The sequence below is a fragment of the Hakea prostrata genome, chromosome 4 (assembly GCF_041222555.1).
Source record: "Hakea prostrata isolate BN-2017 chromosome 4, UWA_Hpros_2, whole genome shotgun sequence".
In the NCBI taxonomy this organism is placed as follows: Eukaryota; Viridiplantae; Streptophyta; class Magnoliopsida; order Proteales; family Proteaceae; genus Hakea; species Hakea prostrata.
Window position 1 is genome coordinate 52,726,439 of NC_142603.1, and position 20,016 is coordinate 52,746,454.

The following is a 20,016-nucleotide window of genomic DNA, read 5'->3' on the forward strand; positions in this document are numbered from 1 at the left end:
CCTGGACCAGCACAACTTACTAACCCAACCCAACCTTGTTAGGATAGAATCCTGGGAACAACGGGCAATAAAATAGATATACGGAAGATTTACATGAGCAACCTTCAATGGGGTAACACCTTTGAAAAATTAATTACAGAGAGAGAAGAGAGTCACATATTTATATATCAAGACTTTAATCTGAGATATAATTAACATTCTATATCTGTCAAAGTAAGCTGAACTATATAAAAATCTGAATACAATTTGAAATTCATCAAAAATAATTTTCAACAAAAAACTAGTATAAACCCTCCCAACTCTACATTTATTTGCTTCCTGAAAACCCAACTAGCTTACTTCACTCAGAATTAAACCCACATACATAACAAGCCTAACAAACCCAACTAGCATAATTCAAAGTTCAAACCAACGGTGCTCAGGCCCTACTCCCTAGTTGGGTTTGGCACTAATTAGGGTAATGGGTATTTTCGTCAAATAGATCTTCAGGACTTCAGGTTCAGGTTACGTACAAAAGACTGGCTTTGAAAGCTGGAACAACAGCTCAAACTTCAATGGAAGACAAGTCCAAAGCTTTACCCACTTATTATTAGGACGGGAACTTCGATATTTTCAATCACTTTGGAGTTTGGATCCTTGGATGCGTAGGGTTTCCAACTTTCCAATTGGTTGGTAGTGTATATCGTACGGTATTTACACCCTAGAGAACAGAGCCTATCTCCAGAGACGTGCAAAGCAAGCCTGAAACAGGGTAAGCTAATCATAAATAATACTAACTAGGCCTGACTGGCTCTGAGTTTGGGTGAGTTAATCTTCCCACATGCCCATGTCCCTGTCTTTTCAAATTTAAGACTGACTATACAGCAGCAGCAAGACTCAGGCGAATAATGCATTCTTTCATTCAATGATTCATTTCTGGGGAACAACCCCTCCAACCCACCCTTCAATCCGACACAGATGCTAGTTATAACTTATAACTGTGCAGGAATCCAATGTATGTTCATCTCTCTCCCAGTCTCTCTTCTCTCTCTCTCTCTCTCTGCCCCCAAAGACCCTCAAGTCCTAAACAATTATCTAATCATTTTCATTGATAATGGGTTTTATTATCTTATGGCGAAAGAAAAGGGTTGAGGGTTTAAGTCACACTGCTTCCCACAATGAACTCTTCCCAAAGGAACCTTACAATGCCCAAGAGTATCTCAATTCTCAAGCAATTATGCTTGGGGGTGACGAAGGAATCTCTTCATTTATCCATCCATGATATATTGATACTATATCTGCATTCCTAAAATGGTGTGTCTTGTCTGCAAATCTACTTCCTAGATCTAACCAAAGTTAGAACTTAGACACAAACAACCCTCTTCCCAATTCTGGTCCCAACCTTTTGAGAAAATTAAAGAAAAAAAAAGAAGAAGATAGCCTTGATGCTTGAATCTGGGAAACCAAAAGTAGAGATTAGGTTGGAGGGAAGAGATGATGATTATGTATGATGTCAGATAAGGCATGTGAGGAGTTTCACCTATCATGTGTTCTCCATTACATATTCTTTTATAATGTTTATCAAATAAAATCTCAGATTAAGCTTCATAAACAATATCAGTAGTTAAATACAGAGCAACTGTTTAGTGGGCGAAACGTGAAAGCTTGAAGAAGGGGGATGAATGCTGCGTTGGCTGTACTTGAGTTATCTGTTTCTGATTTTGTATATGATATTATATGGGTAAGGTTAGATATTAATCAACTCTGCGTCTCTGCTTTTCTAATTCACAGGAGAGATGATATCATTAGATACTCTAATTAGTAAAACTACTGATAAGTGGAGACAAATGAAGGCTTTAATAACATTAAACATATGCTCTATCATCAATTAAGAAGGATTAATTAGGATTTGGATATTTATAAATCTAGTTTGAAATCTTAAGTGATCTTCCATCTCCTTATGTTCAGGGAAAGGGAATATTCTAATCTAATTCTATGACTTACAGGGCAAGCTAGCACATAACAGTCTGTCAAAACTCATTGAAGATTGGCTTTACTGATTGCCTATTGGTCTGGGTCATGATGGTCTCAACCCTTTTCCTTGCTTTCCTTCTCTTTTATTTTAGCTTTCTTTTTAACTCTTTCTACTGTCTGCTTGTATATGTTAAGTCTATCAAGTGGTGCCCATGAGTCCATCACAACCATATGAGAGAGAGAGAGAGAGAGAGAGGAAACCAGAGGGACCCTGGCTGTCATTTTGATTTTATTATGTTCTAATTAAAATGGAGTTTATGCCTCTCTGGTGCCATTGCCACAACCAGCGTAGACAGGAGGAGATGGGACCTTGCAGTGGTGAAAATACAAAAACTTGTAGGTGGTTTTTTTGTACAAACTCAAGGTAGTGCTCTTCCATATCTAAAACAATGTGAATCCAGTTTTGAGTGAAGAAGAATAATGGGAAGTAGTAGTATAGATGGACTGTAAATTTGGCCAAAGCCCAAAACAAATCACACTTCTGTATGGGTTTTTCATTATATGGCCAAGGTTCAAGAAAGTAGGATTCAGAAGAAGAATATGGAAGAAGCAACATATATGGACTATAAATTTAGGCAAAATAGATCACACTTCTGTATGGGCCCTTATTATATGGGTCAAGGTTCAAGAAAATAGGGTTTACAACAGATATGTATGGTCAAAAATTGGAAATATCATTCTTTTCCAGCCCCTAACACTGAAAATGTAGTGTCATAGGTTTCAGTCTCACCCTTAAATAGCATTTTCTTGGCATGGAGGGATTAATAATCTCCCACAAGTTTAGTCAGCCTACACTTCGTCTTCAATTGACAATAGCCTGGCAAACCTGTTTGAGCTTCCTCATTGCTTTCACCTGATTATCTACACTTCTGCTTGAGTGCTTCGATTGTGAATAAATACCATAAATGTAAAAACTAGGCCAAACAAATCCGACGTTTCTGTGTCTACATCTGGAAAATGGTGCACAAAGAAATTATGGGTAATGAAAGAAATAAGGTTCTTCCCATAATTGAGGACTTATGAATTAATCTGTGCATGAAAATTATCAGACATGCATGGATGAGAAAAGAGAAAAGAAGCTCCCATCAACTATTCAACTCCATGCTGCTTCAAAAAAAGTGTATAAGAAGGGTTTTTAACCCATCATTTAATTTAACACATCTTCTAGACAATATCTGGACTTGTTAGATGTTAAAACTAAAGGAAATAGATATACAATTACAGAAGTCAAACACACTAGAAGATCCCCTAATCTTATTACCATCAGAACCCAAAAGATGAGACTAAAATGGGAGCATAGATTTTTCTACAGTCAGTACATCAAGTAAAATTCAAAATTTGTCACCTACTACCTCGGGCCTTTTTCCTCTTGGTACTCTTTGGAATTCTGGTGCTGTCCTTCTCGCTACACTTTGAACAAAACCAATCTTCCTCTGGTACATCTTCAAGTGGGGGGTCACAGCAATTAATATGCATACCTATCCCACACCCCTTTGAACCACCCTGATCACCACAAATCATCATCACCTCCCCTCTGTCACTAGACCCACAAACTTCACAAGTGAGATCTCCAGTGCCATCTGATGGTGTGGAGACCAAAATAATTTCCTCTAACCGGCTTTGCAGGTTTGCGAACGACTTCTCTGCCCATGTGTGAGTGTTGTAAAGCACATGTTTCTCCAGGGAATACCCTGGTTTGCACACATACTCCACCAAGTAATCAGCCAAAATGCAAGGTATTTCATGTCTTAAGAACTCTTGGACCCACAAATCAACTCGTGGCATGCCAGGGCTAACAACAGCAAAATCAACTCCAGCTTCGAGGAAACGACTGTACGGAGGGGATGTTGCTAGAATGGTGCCATCTCCAGCCTTCAAGACACGTTTCAGAGTATCCTGGTTTATGATGCAAGAATTATCAGCAACAGATTAGTGTTATCTGCACCAGAGAAATGCACAAAAAGCAGCAGAATACTGTCAAACATTACTAAACCACACTGCAGAGAAAAGTACCAGAGGTGGTGCAATGCATTCTCCATATATGACAACCCGCATTCCATAAAAAGCTCCATGACCAGTCTTTTCTCTCAAGAGGCGCCACTTCCTGGGAGCCACTAAATTGATTGCACCATCTTCACTTAGGCCACTCCGGTACCATTCATAAGGTTCTTCTGGCAAGAACTTCCCTGCCTGATTACTAGCAGTTAAGTAATCAGTCTTGAGAATCCACCTGTGTTGCCAAGAGAAACCATTACATGTATTATTTTTACTGTTGTTAATGAGCCTGATATTATTAGGTTCAAGGGGAAACTAACATCAACAAAAACCACTGCCTGCTTCAGTATGAAAAAATGTTTCACAAATATTTAAGGTTGCTGAAAACCCTGAATCAAATGGAGTCCACATTGTTCAACCTTAGAGGTAAAAGAAAACTACAAATCTCTGGCAAGCAGAAGTGCACTAATAAAATACCTTCCAGATGCAGCAGCAGCAAAGAACTTTTCTGTTCGGCGAACTGGATCTGGAACAATGAAGTGTGTAGCCTGGTACGACCAATTATGAGAATCCCTGCAAACCCTGCCCTTCAAACGCCTTATAACCTGCTGGAACTCTTTCCTCTGAAGATGATGTCCACTTAGAATAAACCACATTGGTTCAGCCATTGAACTTTTACAACTTCCACCAGATTGCAACGTGCTTATATCAGTTTGACAAACCATTTGATCATTTGTAACTGGAGCTCCACTGGCACTCCCATGCTTCAACAAATTCCCAATTGGATCTCCATTTCCACTTGGCTCATTCTCCTTCTCGTTATCTGAGGACTTCTTCCTCTTAACTGCAAGAGTTTTAGTTTTGCCTGTGAGATATGCTCTGCTTTTTCCCTTTGGCATCTCAGTTTTCTGAACAGCAACATTGTTCTTGGTGCCGTCAGTGCTTTTGCCTTCATCAGATGTTTCATTAGTTGCAGTAGAGATGGCCTTTCTGTTGGTTTTACTTGAAGGATGCCTGTTACCTTTGGCCATGTCTTGCTTTTCCACATCTTCTTGAAAGGTTTTGCCTTCCCTGTCAGTCACTGACGCTCTAGTTGAATTCACGAGCTCAGATCCCTCTTGTACTTCCCTTAGCTCTTTGCCTTTTCGTTTGACAGAAGTCCCTATCTCATTCATAGAGGACTGTGGCTTTCCCGTGGTTCTTTTTTGTGAATGTTTTACTTCTTTAACACTCTCATCCCTCAACATATTTGCTTTAAAAATTGATCCATCCATGCCAGTCTTTTTGTCATCAATTGCCCCATCAGACTCACCTCCAACTTTGGCTTCCCTTGGCTCATTCCCACTTTCTCCTTTCTCAGATGTCTTTGTCCCAGTCCCACTAGCTTCTGCTTTCTTGGTTTTCCCTGGAGGATGTTTCCAACCATTAGTTGTGTTTTTTTTCACTGCAGCTTCTATAAAAGTTAGCTCAACCATGCCAGTCTTCTTTGCATTTACAGTACTGCCGTGCTCAGTTTCACCCTTGCTCTTTTCTGCAGGCACTTCATCAGTCTTTCTTCTATTTTTTGATAGTTGTACCCGTTTTGGCTGCTTCTTGTTTAATTCTCCTGCATTAGAAGGTGGTTTGACCATTTCATCTTTCTCAGTGACAGGCTTCTCAATCTTATCTCTATCTTCGTCCTCTGGCATCTCAGTCTCATCATTAGGACTTACAGCCTTCTCCCCATTTGTCTCTTTCCCCATGATTACATCTGCAGCTGAAGTTTGCCAACACATCTCAAATTTCTCATAAATATTTTGCTCATCTTCTGCTTCTGCTGTACCAATCACTGGACAAGCTGTAGCATCATTTGGAGTTACAGGTTTGTCAAAGCTAAATAAACCCTTCAGTTTTTTACCATCAGAGTGTAGCCTAGGCTTAGAGCCCAAACTTCTCTTGTCAACCAGCTTCTTGGTAAGTGATCTTGAAGATCTATCATCATCTGCACTCTCATGCAAGCCAAATCTAATAGGACCATTGGACTTCTCACTCACTGGAGTTTTGACATTGGGAGACGAAACCTTGACACCCTCGTGGTTCTTCTGGGGCTCTGCTTTTTTATCAGCTGACATTCCACACATCTCAAGATCCCCTTTATCAGGCTCACAAGCTAAGTTGGGAATTTTTGAAGCCCCCATAGATGTTTCACATCTCTTTTCCTCAGCCACCTTCACATTAGGAGATTCAGAACTATTGAAAGTCAAAGTTTCCAAATAAGGCAATCCAGACTTTGGTGATTTCTGTTTGGAACTTGAGGAACTAGTCATTAAGGGGCCATTTTGCCGAGTATCAACAGTGTTCGTACCAGCAGTTGGACCCAAAAGATGTTGATTATCACTAGGTGAAGGACCATTTTTTATTAGGGGTGCACCAATCACTGATGCAAACTCCAAATCTTCACGAATACCTGCTGGAGTCATAGAAGCACAGGCTTTTGGATCACGATTTGCCTTATGTGGTGACCTAATGACATAACTAGAGACAGCCAACCTTCTGTGATGAGGTGATGCTCCAGTTTCCTTTCCCTGATGATTTAATTCTCCACAATGCGAATTAAGGTCAAGGCCTCTGTTGACTTTGTTTCCATCTACAACCCCTTGCGGAGAGCGATGTGTATGAACTGAAGGTTCTGCAGAAGTAGAAACTGGAGACTTACTCGGGGTTCTCCTGGAGTAACTAACTGAACTGAACTTTTCTGCACCAGAGTAAGAAGATGGTGTGACAGTTCTTGAATTAAATGTTGATCCATTATATTCTTTGTTGAGGTTGGCCACAGTGTCAAATGGCATGGATGTCCCACCACAAACAGCATCCTCAAAAGGTCTATCACCCTGACAACCAAATTCGTCAAGGCCTTTTTTATTTGCATCAATGTAGTACAAGGCTTTATCAGATCTAGTATCTTTTCCAGGGGTCAGTAACCTACTGTTACCAATAATATCATAGCCATCATTTAGCAAAACTTTAGGCGAGACATTTTTCTGATGGATCTCTAACCCTACCCCCCTAGGCATTCCAGTTAGAAAACCAAAGGGACCGAGATCTTTCCCTTTAAAATCCTTAGCATCAAAACCATCCCCAGTTTCTTCTTCTGAGTCCTTAGCTTCTGTTTCCATCATCTCTAACTCATAAGTACTGTTTTCATTGAGGAAAAAATTAGTAAGTGTTGGAAAGTACAAAAATAGTCAGTTCTGTCGACCTTAATAATCCAAATATAAAAACATAAATTATTGTGAGGTAGATCTAATTAGTGGATCACTTAAAAGTCCTACTCACAATGCACATGATGGGGAATAATTGCCACTTCAGACATGGGTTAGGCTTCATGCAGAGCTCAGTGGTAGGATATGAAAGCAAATAGTTTTAGACATCTAATAGTCCAGATGGATAAAATAATGCATTTAGAAAATTATGTAAACACAATTCATATGCATGCACTGCAATTTCTTTTCTTTTTCCACAAACAATACCCCAAGAACAGGGCAATATCGGCATCACCATGGTTAAGCTTGACAGAAGCACCGATGGAGCCACCGCCAGACGCCCGACAGAAGGAGAAGAGACCATCAAAGACTGGACAGTTCTCGCCAATGTTGAAGCACTTCAGATGGCAAGAATGAGTATGGTCATGGAGAGTTTCAGATGTGATGGACGACAACAACTCAACATAGTCATTGGATGTCATCGAGATCAGCAAGAAACGGACGGCTGACTTCCATCAGATGGTGGAGGGAGCAATGGACAATGCAAGTGGGCTTCCTTCTTTCTCTCCGAGAAATTTTAGGAATAAGCTCGGCAATGAAATCAGCAGCTACCTTCTTCTTCCTTCTGCTGCTCTCTTACTTTCTTGGTTTCGTCTTCTTCTCTTCTGCTTTCTTCTCCTCTTCTGCTTTCTTTGTTGGATCTTCTTTCCTCTCAGGTTGTGGTGGTGGCCCAATAAAATTTCTGGCCGCTTGCCCATCTGCCTCTGCTTCTTTTTTTCTCCCCTTGCTTGTCTTTCTCTTATGACTCTATCTGATGGAGTGGAGCCTGAGCTGCTCAGTGACTTTGCCCCCCAACCTCCTTTTGCGGTTTCTCTTTCTAGTTTCTACTCCTACCCCCTCCTCCTATGCTTCTCTTTATCTCTCTTTCACTTTGCATCTCTTTCTCTTTCCTCTACATATCTTTCTCTATCTCTTTCCTCCACCCTTACCTCTCTTTCTCTTCCCTCCCCCTCATCGTCACTTATCAGAAGAGGTCCCTTTTTGCTTTAGGCTCACCTCCGAGAAGTTCCCAATCTCCACCAACAGTTTGCCCCATCACAAATGCCTCCTCCAACCCTACAGTGTGCCACGGTGTCACCACAACCTCTGCTACAACATTGCCTGCTTCTACAGTGATCCCTACCTCTGCTTCACCCAAAGATCTGAGCAACACTTGCAATGCCCCATCTGCCTCCTGCAATATTCCTATAGCTTGCCATAAAGTCACATGGCTTGATGATCCTCGAAGCCCTCAATGTGATGAACCCACAGTTCGTGAAGTCAACATCCAGCTCCCAGCCCTGCCAGTCTAGTTTGGCCTACTGGCCTTGGTGTTGGGTCCATCTTTGTCTAGTTAGTTTTGCCACAAGGCTTTGTGCTACTTGTTAAGCCCTGTGTTCTTTTACCTTTGGTTCTACTTTGCACCAAGGCTGCTGTAATTCTCAACAGATTCACCTTTGTATTCTTTACCTCCCCCCTTTCTCTCCTTTGGTTAATAAATTCATTTATTCATTATAAAAAATAAAAATAAAAATAAAAACTTATTTGGGCCCCAAGGCCCAACCAAGATGGTGCAACTAAGGGCTGGCCAAACCCCTATAGGGGCAATTGGGCCATTTTCCTCTCTTCTTTATTGATTATTTTATTCCCAATAATTTTGTTTTATTGTTCTAAGCCCAAATATGTTTTTTATTCCTTGTTGAATCAGTCAAGTGAGTTCTAGTGTCAATTGGAATTTATTTTAAATAAGATTCCTTGTGGATGATTAGGTCTTTTAGTACAAGTTAAATTTCTTAAACTGTGTGGTTATTATTTACTTTTAAGTGTAAAGGGGATCATAGTCTATAAAGTAAACCCTGGTTGAGTAGGTCTTTATTTCCTAGTTACAGTCTAATTCTTTCTTTCTTTATGTAAGGCTATGAATAAGCCACTCCTCTCATTGTAAACTTGGAGCAAATTGAATAAAGAATTAAGATTCTTGTGGGAAACATGGCTTTCTTGAGAGTTCCACGGCAGAGTTTGAAGCTTCTTTCTTCAATTTCAGCAGATTTCTTCAAGTTCCAGCAGCGTTTTTCCATAAACAGCAGCCTCCTCAAGTAAGTAGAACACCCTCTCCCACGTCCCCTTCCTCCTCTCTCACCCGCAGCCTTTCCCTTCACCTCCTTTCCCTTGCAGAGGCCCTAGGAATCCCTCCCCTCGCTAGCAGCCCTCTAAAACCCATCCTCAAACAATGCAGCCCCTTAGGAACCCTCCCCCACCCCTTGTGACACCCTTAAGCCCCTCCCCCACCTCCCCGAACCCTTGCAGCACCTCCTCTCCCTCGGCCCCCTCTCTTTCCCCTTCTTTGGATTGCAGCAAGTCTGAAAACAGAAAAAAGAAAGAAAAGATTCGAGAAAAACTGCCAAGATCTGTTGATATTTGCGCCAGTAATGGAGATGTTGCCTTGGAGCGCAAGTCTTGGAGCTGCCGCCTAGTTTGTAACTCAGTTTACGAAACTTTCATAAGCTAAGACTTGATTTTACATTATAAACAAAGTACAAAGGGAGAACCAAAATACACATACAAGCTCTCCTTCTTCTCTTCTCATCTTGTTCTTCTTCTTCTTCAATCTTGTTCTTTTCTTCTTTTTCCTTTTGAATTTCCTTTCAGTCCTAGGCTGATTACAGGTGTTGAAATTCTAACATGGTATCAAAGCGGGTTTAATCAGCCTAGGGGCTAGGGACTGCTTCTCTCTCAATATTCTTTGTTTTTTTCTCTTTCTAACTGGTGCGTGGCCACCCCTTGCTGCATTAATGATATATCAGACCCTTCTTCACAATTCATGAAGTGATCTACGTATCTGCTTTTGCCACTATTGCAAAATCCAAAAATTCGTGAATTTTTTTAGACACGGGAGGACCTTTTAACCTGCTAAAGCTCTTCACCAGCTTGAACGTCTATTTTGCTTCCAATCAACTATGTTTTGCTTCTCTGGACTGCATGTATATGCCTGGAGGAAATTTGTTTTATATGATTTCAACAATTGCTACCGCTTTTCAATTGGTTTTATGTTCTGAAAATACTGCCGATTCATATTTGATTATGCCGCAAGATATACTATTGGTTCCTCTGTCTTATTGAATTTTTTTACTATGAAAAATTATGTTGATGTTGTATTGAATTCTGCTGCCCCTGTTTTGTTGAATTTTTCTGCCCTGAAAATCCTATTGATGTTGTATTGCCTTCCTGTTGCTTCTATTACTGGTTTCAAGTAGTCGCAGTTGGTTTTTTCATCAGATGAAGCTATCTTGTTTAAAGAAGAGTTCTTCATATCAGATGCAAACTTCTATGCAAGTTTAGTCTCTTGTCGATGGCTAGATCCACTTATACTGAACTCCCCTATGGATCTGAAAATACTCTATGTTTTATCTAGTCTTCTATTAGTACTGCCAGGAGTTTACTTACTGCTTGGCATGATCAGTTGCACTATTAGTTTTCATGCTTTTGTATTTGCAAAATACTCTATCTTCCCCTAGTTTTCTTATTGTGACTACTATTGCCCTTGCTAGTTAATATTCTATTTACCAAAACGAATTTCAGACTCTTGTCCTCTGGTAAACAGGGGTACTGATTGGATATTGTTTGGCAGTTGTTTTGTTATCTATTACCAAAATCGACCTTAAATTCTTATCTTCTGGTAAATATAATAGATACTACTACTACTACTATTTTTTACTGCTACTGCTACCACCCTTATGAACTGATCTGTGTTTACGACTTCTACAATTCTCTTAATGTTTATCAACGTTTGCTATTGCTACACAGTTCAAGACTGGTGCTACCTTTTAAGTTTTTTTGGGTCCAAGCTAGAGCTCTCTTTGAGTAGATTCCAGCTTGAGGGGGAAGTGTTGAGATTTACTCAAGTGATGGAGATGCTGCCTTGGTGCAGAAGTCTTGGAGCTGATGCCTTCATGCACAAGTTTTGGAGCTGCAGCCTGAAGTTTCCTTTTTGGATACTTCCTATTTTTCTTATTGCTTAGTTGACATAATCTCCCAAGGAAAGTTTCTTTTTTAGTAGATTTAGGAGATTCTATGCAATATGAAATTTTTTTTTCTTGTTGTAACTCAATTTAGGAAACATTCCTAAGCTAAGACTTGATTTTACATTATAAATAAAGTACTAGGGGAGAGCCAAAATATACATACAAGCTCTCTCCCTGTTCAATACTCATCTCCTTTTTCTTTCAGTCCCTAGGCCAATTATAGGTGCTGAAATTCTAACAAGATCCATTCAAGAAACCCAAGAAACTTCCCATCCCTTTCCATCATCCCTAAAACCTCCCCTAACCACTCCATACTACTTTTGTTAAACACCTTTTCTCCAAGGATAGATCCCCTCTATTTTCTTTCAACCCTAGGGTGATGTTTGATCTCCCAAAATCATCCCATGGGAGATTGTTAAAACCTTAACATCTCACAAACACTAACCTAGCTCTTCCTATAGGATCCTAGTTACCTAAAATTATCCCATTTGATTTTGTTAAACTTTTGAACATTCCAAAACCTACCCATTGCAAATTATCCATTCCCTTCTGAGTTGATAGTTACATTTTTTTGGATAAACGAAAGAAAGCAAGAGAACAAGGCCTTTAAGCAGAAGGCCGAAAAGGAGAATTAAGACCCCAGGAGACAACAATAAGCCTGTTCCTTGGGGTATCATCAACAGGGGGATGGGGAATAGCTAACAGCCTAGAAGAAACATCAAAATAGATGGCATTCCAAATCCTATCACTAGAGCGGGATTTGGAAGTCCATCTCCTAAGATTGCGCTTCCACCATAGGTGATGGATCAAGGCACAGTACACTAACTTACCAATCCGATCACAAATGGAAGAGCCTGAAAAGTATCTCAAAATCCATGACCAATCTTAAAAGAACCCATAGGATAGCCTCGAATGGGGCCAAATGTAAGCTAAGGCTTTTCCCCAGATAGATTTGGAGAATTGGCACATAAAGAAGAGGTGCTCAAGGTTCTCTAAACCATTCCAACAAAGGGCACAATTTGGGTTAGCAGGGATGTGGCGGCCAATAAGGAAGGATTGGGTGGGAAGGGCGAGGTTGAGGGCCCTCCAAAGGGTAGGGAGTGGCGAGGGATGAATCCTTTGAACCAAACCAATGGGGGCTAGGGGGGCTTAGGGTTATGGGATCTGATGAGGTTCCAGGCAGAGGTGGTGGAGAGGGTTTTGAAGGGGGAAAGGGAGCCCAACAATGGGGTCTCTAGAGGAAATAGTGGGGGGAGGGAATCCCAAACTTGCGTGAAAAAGGGGAGGGGGTAGGGATCCAGGACCCATTTGAGATAAAGTTAGACAGGGGGGTGGATTTGGGGATACGGGAACTATAGACTGTACGGGGACCAAAGGCGTTATAGAGAATGCCCATCGGATGCCACGGATCAAGCCAGAAAGAGGTGGTGGAACCAGAGGAAATGGAAGTAGAGATAGTGGAGATGGCACGAGGGCGCAACAAGAGAATTTTCCTCCAAACCCAATAAGGGTTAGAGGGCATAGGGATAGTCCAGAGGGAATCAGACCGGAGGTGGAAAGAATAGACCCACCTAACCCAAATAGAATCATGCTTTGTAGCAATTTTCCAAATAAGTTTGAGGAGGCAAGCTATATTGACATCTGATAGTTACTTGCTTGTTCAATAAAGAAGATTCTAGGAACCCTAAATTCTAGGGAATTATTTCAAAGAATCAACTAACCCTAGAATTGGTTACATCACCTAAAAGCTAAAATGTCATAAATGTTCAGCCTACAAAACTTAAAACACCATTTTTCTTGGAAAATTAAATTTTGTTTAATTCCAACTGTTAGCATATATGTTGTACATATGGCCAGCAGTAAACATGCTAGATAGAATCTATTCTAGTAGACAATACATATACTTGGATACTATAAAATAACTTAGCTTAATCCCAACCAAATGGGTTGGCATCTGGATCCTTACCTTCCTATCAGCTCCGTTCATAAATTTGAATACTATTAAAAGACATAAATAAAAAATTAAAACTAATCATTTGAATTTTGTAACAATTCCTCAATACTATCTTTTTTATAAAGCACATGTATGATGATACTTGCTCAACGATAAAGCTGACAAAGAAAAACACACACAGGGAATAACCAGACATGAATCCCACCAAGAAAGAAAGACAAAACGATGTGATTTCGTAATGCTGAGAATGGTAACAACATTAAAACATGTCTTACAATATTGTTGCCATGTAAAAGATAAATAAACAAATAACCACCATACCTCTTATCATAATTATCTTCCGGGAGAATCTGCCATTCCCTTAGGCTGCAATAGAATTTTTTTCAGTGAATAAATTCCTCGATCAGACAGAAAAAGAGAAGGATAAAAAATAAAAAAATAAAGAAAAAAGAAGACGAAGAAGTTAACCTATTGGAGCATGTGGGTAGCCTAATAATAAAAAGAGAGCCTTTGAAAATACAGTAAATTTCAGATAAAGAGTAAGGGAGTACAAATAGTACCAGTCTTCCAGCCACCGATGATTGACAAGTTTTATCTTTTTCATTTTCTTCGCAAGCTCATATTTCTCTCCTAGATCAGAATGACCAGACCACCATTTAAATTAGAATTTCTACTAGTTATAAGAACCAGTACGCATGATAGTGAAAATAGACACACACTTAACACAGAATAACAAACACCAAGGATATCACCTTGTTAAACACCATAGATATTTGATTTTATAAAATTTGACCATGTAAGGCATTGTTTGTACCACCTATTCAGACATTCTAGTTATAAAACAGCTTTAAGTAATAATTTATTTTCCATAAAACTTGTGTAATTTTTAGGAGTACTGTTCATCAAGGCAGTGCTATGAAGATAAAATTATTAAAAATAATGGTGAAACACTTTTGAAAGCCACCAATCTCTTTTGGTGCATTACTATTGCTTGAAGCTTAGTATTAGCAGCATATAGAAACATTTGGGAGCAGTAAGCTTTCTATACAGTGACTAATTGGCCATGGGTTGGAGTCTGGAAACAGCCACTTTGCAAAAGTCAGGATAAGGATGAATACATCAAACCCTGAAGTCATAAGAGCTTGTGCACTAATCTTTTAAGATGGGCAAATTGCAGATGTCATGGTACTTCACCCACCATTATAGACCAGAAGTTGAAAACTGACAATAACCCCCTCATACTCCCAAGGGATATTGAATGAAAGCCACATATGGTAAGGTTCCAACTTCCGATAAGCATGGATGGCTCTTGATACAATCATTAAATGTCATAGTAACATGACAATACACTATGAATCTTTTGGTGGTGCCCATGGACAACTTTGAGGTTGTGTTTGGCATGGAATTCCTTAGAAGGGTCAAGGCTATACCTATGTCATTCATCAGCACCATATGCATCATGGAGGAAGCTCTGTGCATGATCTCAAAGGTGTCAGGGACTAAGGATGGCCCCTTCTATCAGCTATGCAGTTGGAGAAAGGGTGTCAAGAAGGGAGAAACAACCTACTTGGCTACAATACGTGAAGGCAAGGGAGAATAATCTACCTCACTAGTGCCTAAGCAGCTCACACCTCAAGAAGAGAATGCTAGTATATGAAAAGCTATATTCATTAACAGATTAAACAAGTAGTAGCAGAATCCATTGACCAAATATGTTCCTTGAAAACTGTGACAGTGTTCATAAGAGTAATGAAATCGCACCCTCAAATTTATAGCATATAAGATGGGTGACTTTATTTGCAATTAGTGGCTTGGAGAAGTGTGCGCCCATCATGCCTACCATTCTCTGAGAACCAAAGCAAAAGCAAAAAATAATATCATTAACTCTCATTGCAATAAAATCACCAATTTTATTTCCTCTAACTTCTGGAATCATATGAAAAGGTGCAGATACAAAAATCAATGGTAATAGAAGTTGTGAAGCATAAATAATATACCATAATATCTTCTCGATCTTGCCTTTGATACCCTGTTAAGCACACAAATATGGATTCAGCATCTGGGATTCCATTCAAATCTTTTAAAGGTCTGTACAAAATCTGTGAGCAAATGAAATTACAAAAGTTAGAAAATGAGATCACTTACGAGCTCAAAGTCAAGTGAGAAAAATAAATAGAGAAATAGGAAGAATTGAGAATTGTAGAGAAACAACTTAAAGGGTGAGGGTTAATCTGTAAATTCACCCTATATTTCAGCAGTTTATCTGGGTTTTATCTTGGTTAAAATCATCTTGAACGGGCACCAATCACTTAGATTTGAACCAGGGTAATTTTAACCCTGCCTTGTTGGGTTACTTTGATCTATCGTACGATAGATCCTGTCTTGTTTTTGTTCCAGGGTTTTCTCCTCTTCTTTTCCCATGTTCGGTGTATGCTATGATGGTGGTTTCATGAGCTTTCTTGCATAAGGGTTTAGCATCTCAAGTATAAGGTTCATTGATTTGATTCACTGTATACAGCATGTACGTAAGGATTTAATCTTGTTCTAGTGCATTGGGTTCTATCCTGAGCCCCAGAGACATATATCACTTGATTGAACTCCGTCATCAAATTTTTTGTGTTCTTTCTCTTCTATTTCTCATTTGTATGACACGTATTTGCACTGGGTTCATTTGTAGAGGCCTAACACAAAGGCACATGTGATGGCGTGCCTTAAGCAGGCAGACACTAATTGAAATGAGGAGATTGGTGAGATGCTTCAGCTATGAAGTAAAAGCTGCCTCAAATCTATTCAAACCCATAAAATCATGATAACTGAAGCTAAATCCATTAAAAAAAAGTTAGCTGCAAGGTTCAATGAGCTCTAAATTGTAAACATCAGTCGGCGTGTTATTTATAGGAAAAACGGACTGAATAATGTCAGTTACAATTTCAAACTTGAAAATTGAAGTAGCTTGCAAAGACGTATAACCAGAAACTTTCACTCATTAATGTGCCATATCAGGTTCAAACATTAGAAAATGATGCATGAAGCTGGAAAAAAAATGGAACAAAACAGATCTCAGTTGATCAACCCACTGGCAAGAGCTACAGCACGATAGATGAAGAATATCACTAAGCCAAAGTTGATCATATATTTCCACCAATGCATTAGGGAGATCTAAGCCTGGGGGGAAATTTTTCCAACCATACACAAAATGGCATACCCGGTGCACAGGGCACTTGCCACTCTGAAGTCTGAGGTTAGTCATCCTGTACATAGCCTTGCCCTGTTTTCACAGACAGGCTATTTATTAACTCAAACCCACAATCACTAGGTGTTGCACCAAGGCCCACACTCTCACTGTTCGACCATATAAGCATAACACAGAGAAACAAAGTTGAAATTGGATGCCTTCCTTGTCTCGTTCGTTACCCTTTCACATGACAACATGATCCCTCATTGGATGAGGATAGGTCAATGTGAAAGCTTATAAGGACTTGAGTGTATACGATGAGTTCCCCCCAAGTCCAACAGAGGCTTCCCACTTTTGCAGAAAAAGTCAATACCTTACATTACACTAGAGTACTAACAGCATCCTGGTGTTGCAGGGTGAATGAATTAAACAAGATATCTGCCCATGGTTGAAATAGCAAGGGAAGGTACAAACCAAACTTGCATCCACAGCCATCCCAATATCAAAACTATGTTCGACCCATACGCCTGTGACAAGTGTTTTGCCATCATTGCGAGAAGCGAGACAGACAGGATCATCCTGCATAATACGGATAACAATATACCATGAGACCAAATAACACACAATAAGAGTAAATCAGTATTATTTAAAAAATAATAATAATAATAATAAAATAGTTCAAATTATTATTTGCATTTAGGGAAGTCTGAAATTCACAGCAAAACTGTCTGATAGACGAAGTGAAGGCTGATTTGTAGAATGAAGTTGGTAAAGGCACAGAATACGAACCCAGGTTATAGAAGAGAAAGAAAGAAACAGACTTACATAAGTAATCTTGTCCACGATAACGTGAGTGCAACTCGAACCATATTTCCCTACATCAATGCCACCGCCATTGATAAGCTTTGAACGAATCTGCCAAAAAAACACAATTTAGTGTTGCAATTAGTCAGAAGATCACTGGAATCGTACTATTTCAACTTCCAAGGAAAAAGAAAAACCAAAAGTTATGGAACTGAATCGAAGAGCCACCTCCGAAAATAAAACGGGATCGAATCCCACGAGGACAAAACGGACGCCGAGAAACATCTGGGCCATGTTATCAAAAGCTGAATCTCCACCGTTTTCAGTCATCTAAGCATCCAACCAAATCTACAGGAACATTTTCTTCTCTACTGAGGGGTTGAGGAGTGGAAACGATTTTGGGGACGGACTGTGGAGAAATGCTATGGCTACGGTGATAAATAAACTAAAAGTAAAGATCTGTTGCTGGTTCTCTGGATATAGCTTCTCCTGCAAGTTTGAAGGTAAAACAGGAACTGTGAAGTGTGAATTTGCCGCTTAAAGTCTTTATAAACAGAAACACAGTGACATAACCAGAGAACCGACGGTGGGGTTTTTTTATTTTTTCCCTCTTTGGGATTTGGAATTAACCAAATTCTTTTCATTTCTTTCATTAGTTCGAAAATATTTGATTTTTAGTAAAGTGGCGGGAGACGAAATTAGGTTGCACGTTTCATCCACGTGTCTCGTTTTAAGGATAAGCAATTTCAAAGGATAGTCTCGGAAAATCCTATCCTATACAATGACTGAACCAGCTGCAGCACGAGGGGATTTGCGGGGGCCCCCGCGGGCCCCCCCCCCCCCCCGGGGGGGGCCCCCCCCCCAAAGACGAACATAGAGTCTCTGAATCATTGAAGAAAACTTGTAGTCTTGTAGGCTCTTAGAGTACATATTTGATTCTTTTCTACCCAAAAAAGGACAGGGAAAAAAATCACCCGTTTGTGAGTGGCATGATTCAATTATGTATAATATTCTAATATAATTCAAAGGTTAAGATAAATCCGATGAAAATTCAAAGGTATCAATAAATCCATTACGGTTCAAGCCATTAAGTCGGATTAGACCACTCAATTCCATCCAAGGATTTAAGCCTAGTTTGGGGTGGTTCGTTTGATACTTCTAGGCCAGACACTTCTCAAGGGAATGATTGTTGAGAAGTGGATCTTGTGGTGACACCTAGCTGTCATATTAAGGCTTTTCGGCCAATGTAACGTTGGGAGAGGATCCAACGTATCTTCGTTCAGACATCAATCCTTGCATTAATTTTAATATTGAATTTACTGATAATCATTAAATGCTCATTGTAGACAATGAAGCTTCTCACTCGCTCGAGCCACTCGCGTGCAGCGCCCCACGTTTATTTGCCCAGTTGGAGATTGATGTCACAACAATGTCAGCGTGAGGTTGACCTCTTGATTCGTAAATATCACACACAGCTATATTGCACATCAGATCCTTAGCTTGTTGATCAAGTTGCACATCCAAAGCCATCACTACCCTCCTTTGGAGATCAGGAAATCCAAGGGCTACGATATGTCTTTACCACTTCAAAGTTATGAACGTGATATATATACACATGCTCTATCTAAATGGGAAAAATAACATTTTGATCTCTAGTCATTACTCGCCTGCAACTATCATAGGAGGACATTGTCTTCTTCTTCCCCTTGAGCATTTATTCATATATATATCCATGACTATAAGAATCTTAATTCTTCTATTTACTGGCTTAATCATTGGAGGTGGTTTCCTGCCTAAGAGGTGACTTAATCTCACTTTTGTTTTTTGCTTAGGAGCCGATTTGGACCAAGAGTGAACCAAGTAGTCATTGGTTAGATTACGAAAAAACAACACATATCTGATTCTATAAGTCATTTGACACTCGTTCCTTTCAATTAGAAGAGCCAAGCACCCTCTTCAAATATATTCAAAAAAATTGAAATACAACTGTTATGATAAAACAGAATATCTGTTGTACATGTGAATTAAGTAGTGTTCATAATATAATTTTGTAACTAGAAAGAGAAATAGAATAAAATGATTACAAATTGAACCAAAGTCACAAATACTGAACTAGATCCAAATAGAAAATTGTTGCGGCGGATTTTATCTCAATTTACCTGAATAGAGGCCAATATTAAAGGAACTAACTACTTATTCAGGAATGTGAAAATGGTGGAGCTTCCCTTTATGATTCTAGAATGCTGGGATGCCAATTAAGTTAGAAGATTCCCTTTGTTCGATTGTAGAACAGATATTACACCTGGAGTTAGCATTACATAGACCTAACAGCCAAGGGTTGGAACATGACCAAATCAATCCTCCCTAATGACTGTCTTCCAAGATAGAGAATGTACAAGGATATTACAATCTCTCAGAACACAAGAGAAAGAACAAGATATGAGTTCAGAGTAAAGGTACCCAATATCCTCAACAATATTCCTCAAAACATAGGGTACTGAAGTCTGATCTGAATTCATGGAAACCACCACTTGACAATTAGTATCAACTTGTACTCAATCAACCCCTTCAGCAATGACACTTAGCAAACCTTCCCAAATGGCTACGGGCCCACCTACCAAGGGGTTGAGAAGAAGGATAGTATAGACACAGCAGCAATACACAATCCATAACAGCTCCTTCAAATGAAACCTATATCAAACTGTAGTAGCTTAATTCTAGCTTTCCACAAACCCCAACAAGTATAAGAAGCTAAACCAGCAATCCTCTATT

The 20,016-nt window shown here is 39.6% G+C and overlaps 1 protein-coding gene across 1 annotated transcript; it reads right to left on the reverse strand.

Annotated features, from left to right (window-relative positions):
• Nucleotides 1–3,097: 3,097 nt before the first annotated feature.
• On the reverse strand, nt 3,098–17,829 carry LOC149019540 (BRCT domain-containing protein At4g02110-like). Its single transcript, XM_089153534.1, has 10 exons — nt 17,473–17,829; nt 17,266–17,355; nt 16,915–17,019; nt 15,263–15,364; nt 15,027–15,111; nt 13,826–13,895; nt 13,587–13,631; nt 4,486–7,182; nt 4,027–4,243; nt 3,098–3,909 (listed from the first exon to the last, which is right to left on the reverse strand). The coding sequence occupies exons 1-10, from the start codon at nt 17,572–17,574 to the stop codon at nt 3,355–3,357; spliced, it is 4,068 nt and encodes a 1,355-aa protein (XP_089009660.1). The 5' UTR covers nt 17,575–17,829; the 3' UTR covers nt 3,098–3,354.
• Nucleotides 17,830–20,016: the final 2,187 nt, after the last annotated feature.